At 28.3% G+C, this 9272-nt stretch overlaps 1 protein-coding gene across 1 annotated transcript; it reads right to left on the bottom strand.

Moving 5' to 3' along the window:
- Positions 1-2270: 2270 nt before the first annotated feature.
- On the bottom strand, positions 2271-5430 carry LOC137807045 (transcription initiation factor TFIID subunit 9). Its single transcript, XM_068607465.2, has 2 exons — positions 4957-5430; positions 2271-2809 (listed from the first exon to the last, which is right to left on the bottom strand). Exons 1-2 carry the CDS (start codon positions 5218-5220, stop codon positions 2540-2542), a joined length of 534 nt encoding a protein of 177 aa, XP_068463566.1. The 5' UTR covers positions 5221-5430; the 3' UTR covers positions 2271-2539.
- Positions 5431-9272: the final 3842 nt, after the last annotated feature.

Genomic DNA, 9272 nt, shown 5'->3' with positions numbered 1-9272 from the left:
ATTCTGAAACAGTTATGAAGAATAATGAAATAGATAAGATTGGAGGGGCATTTATTAAAAAATATTTTCATTAATTAATTTATTGTTTATCTTAATGTATTAGAAAATGTTAAACAACAGATAAAATAAAATTATTCGATTATATGTGAGCTTGAGTTTTGAATGATCTCATCTTTTTTATTTAACATTTGTTTAAGAACATATTCATCAAAAATAAATTCTTATAAGAGTTGCTTAAATAATTATTAACTTAACAGAGAATCAATAATTCGTTTAACCTGTAATTCATAAAGTGTTTAATTGAATTGATTTAATTTCAACTTGGTAATTAATAATGTAAACTATTCTCTCCTTTTCAAATTAAGTAAGGTTTGTGATTTTTTACATGGATTAATAAATAATAAAAAGTAGATTAATTTGTTGAATTATTTTTTTTGGTTGTTAAAAAATGATGTCCAGTGCATATCAAAACCTTCATACCGATACTTTTTTTTAAGAAGAAATTGTAAGAAAAAAATAATATTTTAAAAATTAACACCTTACTTAATACGGAAATCAGTGAAGAACCAACATGAAAAGAGTGTTTAAAGATATTCTGAGTTGAAAAAATTACAATTAAATATTTTTATTTTTAATATTTTGCTTCTTGTATTTTTGTTATGTATTTGGAACTATTGCTCCAAATATTGCAAACTAAGGTTGAAACAAAGAGTGAACACAGAGGTATGCTTAAAATAATGGGCACACAGGTGATTGAAAGTAGTTATATTTTGTTAAACTTATTTTTTGAAAAAAAGAGTCATTTTCAGTTGTTTAAGAAAACTTTAATAAACGTGATTAAATATAAAAAATGTTTACCCACGAATTAAATGTGTCACAATACCAACACTCACACTCTTCTTCTTTAATGTGGTAAGTATTTTAGTACATTTCAATATTTTATTAAATAAATTAACTTAGTATTTTTATAATTTATTTAAGACTAAATATCTCTTATCAAGTTTTTTTCATCTTTTTTCTCCTCAATTTTTCAGTTGTCCTTTTGGGTATGTCCGTGAATGTGAGGTACCTGCAAAGACACTCTGACGCTCAAGTCAGTTGAAATGTATATTAATTATTTAATTAATGGTTGAATTAGTCATTACCTTTTACCATGAGATTCCCTGTTATTTATATTTTTCTATCAGACTTTGTGTTGTGTAAAGATTAACATAGGTCCAATGATCTCTTAATCATACTTCATCTCTTTTAATCAAGCTTAATTGATTTAATATGTGAATTAACGCGATACTTGTTTTGGCCGAAAGGTCGTGCTACCGCATAAGGTGATCAACTTTTTGACTTTTCAATTCTTGGTAGAACACTTAGTTTATAAAATCACAATTTTCCTTAATTCATAAGCTTTGTTTATAATAATCTCAATTCATTTTATTTACGTATTATACATTAATTTTAGGTTTGAATAAAATGCAGTTTGAGAAAGTGTATTTTATTAAATATTTTTATAGAATTTCACCATACCACTTAATATTAGGGTTAACCATGTCTTAACAACATGCTTAGTAATTTTGATAAGGTGTGGTATAATTCTCACATTGCAACTTTGTCTACTTCTACCCAAAAAAATGGACACAGAAGGAAGACAACAAATTTATGCATATTTGCATGATACGAAACTATAGATTCCGTACTTGAATCCATCCATCATCAATAGATTAAATGGGTTAATATAAAAAGAAAGTGAGAGTACAATTAGCAATTTTCTTAAATATTTTTCATATATGATTTATTTTAAGAAATTTTTGGTTATTTTATAAATCTTACACTTAATATATATTTTCTATTTTATTATATTATCGAACACTTACAATCTTTTTAATTATTTTTTCAATTCCTATTTTATTTCTATTAATTCAAACAATCTTACATATCATTTATTTATATTATGTTCCTTTCTTTTTCACTCTTTTCATTTTTTTCTTAATCCAATAAAAAGCTTAAAGTTCTTCGGGCACAAGTGCTGGTTTGTAATTTGTTCTGATAAAAAAAGGGAAAGAACAAAGCACAATATAAACAGTGAGTACAGAAATTGGCAGCTACGCCTGTAATTGAATTTGCCTGTTGCCTACATATACAAGTCCAAGTAGTTTTAACAAATAGTTCTTTACCCAATCCAAATTGACCAATTGAAATTGAAATGCACTTACACTCAGCTCAAATTTTCTATATACAAACCCAACAGAATACACTGTAAACACCTCAACTCATAATTCCTGAAATTGAATGTCATTTCACAGTCTGCAAGCTTCAAACCAACCAAGACATCGTGTTCACAATACAAGGACTTTGAAACGAAGCATATACATATTCTAACTTGAGTGAGCCGTTTGGAAACCTTTTCTTTTAATTTAAATGTCAGAACCTAGTGAATGTTACACAATAAAACAAGCATGCTATCGTTTATATAGATCTAATACTGTTGTACAACAATTACACAAGAGCTAGAATAAAACATTAGTCACAGATGGAGGACTTCAAATTAATCCTTTTGGCGTTTGGGCAGGGGAAACGACACTCTCTGATGGGGATTCTGCTGCATCTCTACCCTCTCTTCCTGAGTGGGATTGGGAATGGTAGTTTCTTCATCCTCTGTTTCTTCTAAAGGTTCAACAGGCCTTTTGTTTCGAATTCCAAACTGGTAGTTAGGATTGATTAATGTGTCCTGGTCAGGTGGAAGTGGGATACCGGGTCCTGATATAGTCTTTGGCAATGGTATCTTGTTGCGGTTCTGAGCCAACTCCAGAAGCACCTGGTAAGTGATTATAAGAAACATTTTATTTTTCAAAGATGAGACAGAATGCTTTAGGGAAAAAAGTGTTGGAAATCCATATTGACTAAAGATATGATTAAATTATAATATATAATTGAATGTAAATTTCATCTTACAAGATAGTTTTATGAAGTTAAGTTAGACTTAAAATTCATTTTCTAAGAGCAAATGGTATTGGATCACCAAAGAGACAAAGATCCTTTCAAGCAAACAAATATTTCCAGAGTGCAGCTCATGATATGGTAATTAGTAACTAATAAAATCAATCTTAGCAAAATATTTATTGATAATTTAGAATGTAAGCGAAAATCTGGTCCTACCAAAAGGCTATCTCAGCCATAATTATCAAACAAACGAATATTAAAAATTAGAACAAGATTATTATCTGCAAGTTAGTAATAAAACTGCAATACAGAAAGGTGGGGGACCTCTCACAGAAGAGAAAAGAAGACAAGAATAATTTACATGAAATTTCTTACTTAATCCAGTTTGATCATTTAAAAACAAATTTATCAAAACTATATAGCACAGGAGCTTGTGCTATGGGTCTCAGATTGAAATTTATATAATTGTGCTAGTTTACAATTCAAGGCAAAGAAAGAACATCAACTCGCTTGAAAACTTGTTGCACAGACTTGGACAGACTTGAGTGGATACTAGATTCATTCATAGTTTCATGCAAACTTGGTCGGTCAAAGTCTAGAACAAACCAAATAATCTTCTCTAAAACATCAGCAAAACAACTGCATTTTAGGTGTTAGGTCCTTCTATTCTATCCAATATGCTGTACTACTGGTCATGCAAGTTTACTGGAGTACTCTGTTCATACTGCCAGTGCAGGTTTTGATTTGAAGACAGTGGATAAGATCTGCAGATTGTTCTTTCTTATAGTCTAGTCCTCCTGATACAAGAACAAAGGGAATGTTGATTGGAAATTTGCCGCCTTTTAAAATAAGGAGCTCAGAACTTCGTCAACGGAGTGGAATAAAGCTGGCTGCTATGAAGCAGCATGTCTGGGTTCTGGCTCAAGAGTCCTTCTATCCTGGTATGAATCTTACATACAATGCTTCTAAAAATTAAAAGCATTTTTTGTTGTATTAAACCACCAAATAATGGTAGCTAGATTTGTAGGAAACTTTTACAAGTTAGAGAGATGGCCACAAGATATACCATACATGATTCTTGGCAATGAAACCAAGTAGAGAGGCATGTATGGCAAGCGGATCATAGGGTTGTCTACTGTTCCCCAAAATGTAAAAGTTGTAGATTTGCTTTCTCCTTGCAGCTACAAATCAAGATCTAAAAAATCGGGGAGTGTATCAGAGCCATAAGGCCCTTACACAGTGATCAACAATACACGGTCATATGGGTGCCCAATTACTCAGTTTTCCATAAAAATATGCACCAGGACAGGAGGTAAATAAGACATAGATGTGTCAGGACAGGACGCCTATGTTGCGAACATGGGTAGTTCTGCGAGCTTTGTGTCTCAATCCTCCTCTCTTGCTCCATAAATTCTTTACTCTGGTGCATCGAACCATATGTCGAATAACAAAAATCCCCTTTCTCACATTCGTAACAAGCTTGATGCAAGTAATCCATAAGCTCCAGTTTAAAGGGGAAGTGATAAATAGAACATGCAGCACTTGTAGTTATTAGTTTTAGCACATGTATTACGAATACGATTGGATTACAAATTAGCCTATGTTAAGGATATCATTGAACACGTACTGTTCTCAATATGAATATAAATGTGTGTGGTCAACATTTGACACACAATTATCAAGCCTAGTACATAAAAAGAAATTTAATCTTTGCAAGTAACAGAACCCAACTATTTTTCAAGTCCTGTGGCGGACTTAGCTTGAGTTGCGACACAGACATTTAAACTTCACACAAACAAGGCAACCTCTCTCACACTACCTTAACTCTTGCAAACTCCAGCATATTGCTTCAAACTATCAGCACACCCAATTAAGCCAACAAAATTAACACCCTTAAGTTTTAACCACAAACAACAAATAAAGAATCCATGCGTTTTCTCTCATAAATTTTATAATCAGCATAAATTCACACGAAACACGGTTGAACAATTGGAAAGGCGAATTATTAATTACTGTTATTACCTCACGAGGCGGTGGTTGCGAGAAGCTGAAGTTAACCTTGGATTGAATCGCAAGCTTGACATCGTCACAATCGATTGCGGATTTTCCCGCATGCTCTGAATAGACTTGTGCGTCGGTTAAAACATCGACGACGTATCGATACCACAGTTCAAGAAACTTGTGAATGACGCGAGGCTCGTACCCCTCCACACCCATTGACTTCAACAAAGACTTCACAATCTTTGCATCCCTTGGCATTCCCGACTCTTCGTCCTTGTCACCCATGCCTCTCCACTGCTCCGCCGGAAGAAAAAATTAATTCAAACCCACGGTGGCCGAAGTCGCCGTGGACGGTGTCGGACAGACGCTGGTGATTCGAATAGAAAGACTTAGGAGGAAAAGCTAGGGCACAAAAGCTCTTCCTTTTGCCTTGGGCTTTGTTATTCGCACTCCCCAGTTTTATCTTTCTGTCTTCAATTATTTTAAGCAAGTTTAGATGTTGTCACTATTTAAGCAAAATTTTATAATACGAGAGGAGGTTGTCACACACTACCCATGCTGTACTTAATTTATTTGTATTTCTTTTATTTTCATTAAATTTTGTAAATAAGGTTAATAACTTTAGAATAAAATATTAACTGATTTACTTAACTTTTGTACGGGATTCATTTATTTTAAATATTTTAATTGTTGAATATAAATGATAAATTAGAAGAAAGTATAAAATAAATCAAACTAAGACATTTAAATATATAGAATTTGAGTAATTCTCATTTTAAATTGTCTTATTTTTAAATACATTCTTTGGATAAATAAATTTAGTGAGTTTTTTTTAAATGGATAAAGTATTTTAATTACCACCAATTTTTTAAAATAATATTCAAATTTTAAATAATTATTAAAAAATTCAAAAATATTAATATTGATAATCTTTTGTAACAGTTTTTTATGTTTTTTTTGTCAATTTTTTTCGAAATCTTTTCCATTTTATATTTGGAAATTTTTTCTCAATTTATATTAAAATATAATATTTTAAAGTTATAAAATATTATACTAGATTAGATCCAAGTAAGATAATACTGGATCATGTTCATGCAAGGTCAGGTCAAGTTAGTTCGTATTAGAGTCAAGTCAATTCTCAAGTCTAGGTTAAGTCAATTCATATCCAATTAGGTTAAATCAAGTAAGTAATAATACAGTTCAAGCCTAGTCAACAACCCGAGTCTAAGAAAAGCCAAGTCGGGATGAGATCACATTTAATCAAGTAGGGATAAACCCATGTCAAGTCAAGTTCGATTAAGTTAGGTCAAGTCAGATCCAAGTCAGGTTGGGTCCAGATGCGATAGAGGCAAAACAAATTAGATTTGACCATGTTGATTTAAGTATGTGTTAGGTCAATACATATGTCAAACTAAGTTAGGTCGCTCCAACGTCAGGTTGAGTCAAGTTGACCCGATTCGAACTGAATCACGGGCCTAACTTGACTCAAACTACAAAGACAAAAAATCTAAATTTGAGAATATGAAAATTTTTAAATTCTTCCTTTTTTTTAAGTAAATTTTAAAATTCTTTAACTTTAAATAATCTAAGTTAATAAAATTTTATAATTTCAATGTCTTTCAAATTCTTTATCAAAAAAAATATTTTTGTTAAATATTTCAAATTTTCTAAAAAATAAATACCATCTTTAAATGTTGTTTATCCAAACACAAGAGTATTTTACCATTAAACTTTTATGTGTTTTTCGAATGTCATACTTACTTTTTCTTTTTATGAATATTACTATCTAAAATTTAGAATTATATATATATATATATATATTATTTTTTACTATTAATTTTGCAATTTTATATTTTTTTACTATTTAATTTTCAATTTTATCGGAATTTTGATTACTGAAACTTCAATTTCACAAATTTTAACATTGGATTTTTAATTTTATGACTATACCACTGAACTTTCAATTATGTGAATTTCAAAATTACAGATATTTACTTCTTTTTTTTATTAGATGTCAATTTACTAATAATAGAATAATATAACCAGTAATAACATCGTTTTGTACTTGAGTGTAGATTTGAGGTGAAAGGCTATTTACTTGGAAAATATTAAAGATATAAGAGTAAATATCAAACACAAATTTGTGTGCATAAATTGTTATAATAATAATTTAAAATATTTGGATGATATCGTATGATAATTTTTAATACTTTCCAATTGATCACAAAATATTTTTTCTTTATTTTTTATAATTATTAGATGATAAAATAATTTTAAAATTATTAATTGAGAGAAATTAAATAAAATATTTATAGTCATTTTAGACCAAAATAATATTGAAAAAAACTAAATTATTTTACAAATATTAAGAAGTATTTTCACAATTTTTACTTTTATATGATCTTAAAGTAATTATTTTCACATAATATCTAATTAAGTAATAGTCATGATAATTATTTATGATTTTTATTGAATTTATTATTTTAATTTTTTCTTTTTTCTTAAATTTTCTATGATTTTCTGAAAAATATATTAGTAATTCTATTATTACTACTTTAAATCAACTCGGAAAAAGTATTAAAAATATAAGATAGATAAGATTTTAATTATGAACATGACATCTTAAGATTTTAAACTATTTTGATACAAATAAATTAAAAAGTTAGTTTAATATTGAGAAATATGAGTGTTAATATATTTTCTACTCAATACAGCATGAAATATTTTTACTTTTGTTTATCACATCATCGCACTTTTATATTTTTCATCTTATTGGTTGATAATGTGATTACACAATTAGTAAATTAACATTTAGATGACGAAAATATAAAATGCTTATAATTTTGAAAGTAAAATTCATAAATTTGAATTTGAATGTTCAATGATAAAATTTACAAAGTTAAAAGCTTAGTTACAAAATTTATAAAATTGGAAATTCAATGGTAAATATATACAAAGTTACAAAGTTCAAATAAGATGAAAATATAACTTTGAAAAAAAAAAACATGTTTAAAATTAGAAAAGATATAAATTTTCTAGTGGTAATTCCAAAAGATGTATATTAAGAACATAAAATGGGTAATTTTCTTCCATATATTTATTTCATATGCAGAGTAAATACCTTTAAATCACTTTATAGTTGGTTAGTGTCCTATTCAGAATTAGTCGACCGAGTGGCTGACAAGACGAAAGGTCACACGACCTCTCGATCAAGGTCACAAAGCAGAAATCTTGTGGATTAATTAGACTAATCTAAATTAGGGGTTACAAAATATCATTAAGAACTTATTGGGCCTGGGCTAACGTCATTAAGAAGGAAAATCCAATAGAAAACTATAAATAGGCGAAGACCCTTGTAGTAAAAGGTAATGACTATTCTAACTTTAAACCTTAATAAACACATCAACACCTGAGCTGACTTGAACGTTGAAGTATCTTTACAGGTACCCCACCCTACAAACTTGACAAACGGATAGCGAGAGAAGATAGAAGACCAAAGATACTTGATAGGTGATATTCGATCTCTTATATTATAAGACTAGATAGTGTTTAATTAGTTTAGGACATTTCACTCTTAAATTACCTTATGTTAACGGATTTTCTTAGGCTATAGGACTGATTTTAAGTTAATCTATAATTCAAAATTTAATTGCAGTTAAAATTTTCCACTCCTTGCTAACAATGTATCCAACTCTAGCTTCCCAACATCAATATTCATCATAATTTATGTTATGTACTTTCAGCATTATTAAATAAAGAGACATAAATAATAAAAATAAAAAGTTCAAATTATTAATAAAAAAAAAGTTTTTACTAAAATAATTGAATTCGAGTCCTGTAAAAACAGTTTGTTATTAATATAAATAATAATATTGATAACATAAATAATAATCATAATTAATAATTATAAATAATAATAATAGTTAATAACATAAATAATAATTATAATTAATAATTATAAATAATAATCATAATTTTTGTTTGTTACAATAAAAAATAATAATATGTATTCATACAATACATTTTTTTTTAATTTTTTTATCTAGTTTCTTTAAGAAAATTGTTAATTGTCTATATGAATTTTTCAATGTGATGAAATAATTATTTACTTGATATATTCTCATTTTTTTCACTTATTAGATTTTGACAGATTTTGTTTTTGGTCAAAAACTTTTCATGATTTTTGCTTTTAGTATATTAGATAAAAAATTCAAATTTTGGTTTAGTTAAAGATTTTTATACTTTTTTTCAATTACTCATTGTAACATTTCACTTAATAATTTTTTTTTGTTAGATCTAGTGATAATTAATTTTTTATGATTTTTATTTTTTTATGA

This window comes from Phaseolus vulgaris, chromosome 3, assembly GCF_051622355.1.
Source record: "Phaseolus vulgaris cultivar YP4 chromosome 3, ASM5162235v1, whole genome shotgun sequence".
Classification (NCBI taxonomy): Eukaryota; Viridiplantae; Streptophyta; class Magnoliopsida; order Fabales; family Fabaceae; genus Phaseolus; species Phaseolus vulgaris.
Note: the sequence above shows the minus strand (reverse complement) of the source record. Positions and strands in the feature narration are given on the sequence as shown.

Coding starts and splice junctions, on each gene's coding strand:
- LOC137807045 (XM_068607465.2), bottom strand. CDS start 5,220: ATGGGTGACAAGGACGAAGAGTCGGGAATGCCAAGGGATGCAAAGATT. Junction 2,810..4,956: donor CGCAACCACCGCCTCGTGAG/GTAATAACAGTA, acceptor ATCACTTACCAG/GTGCTTCTGGAGTTGGCTCA.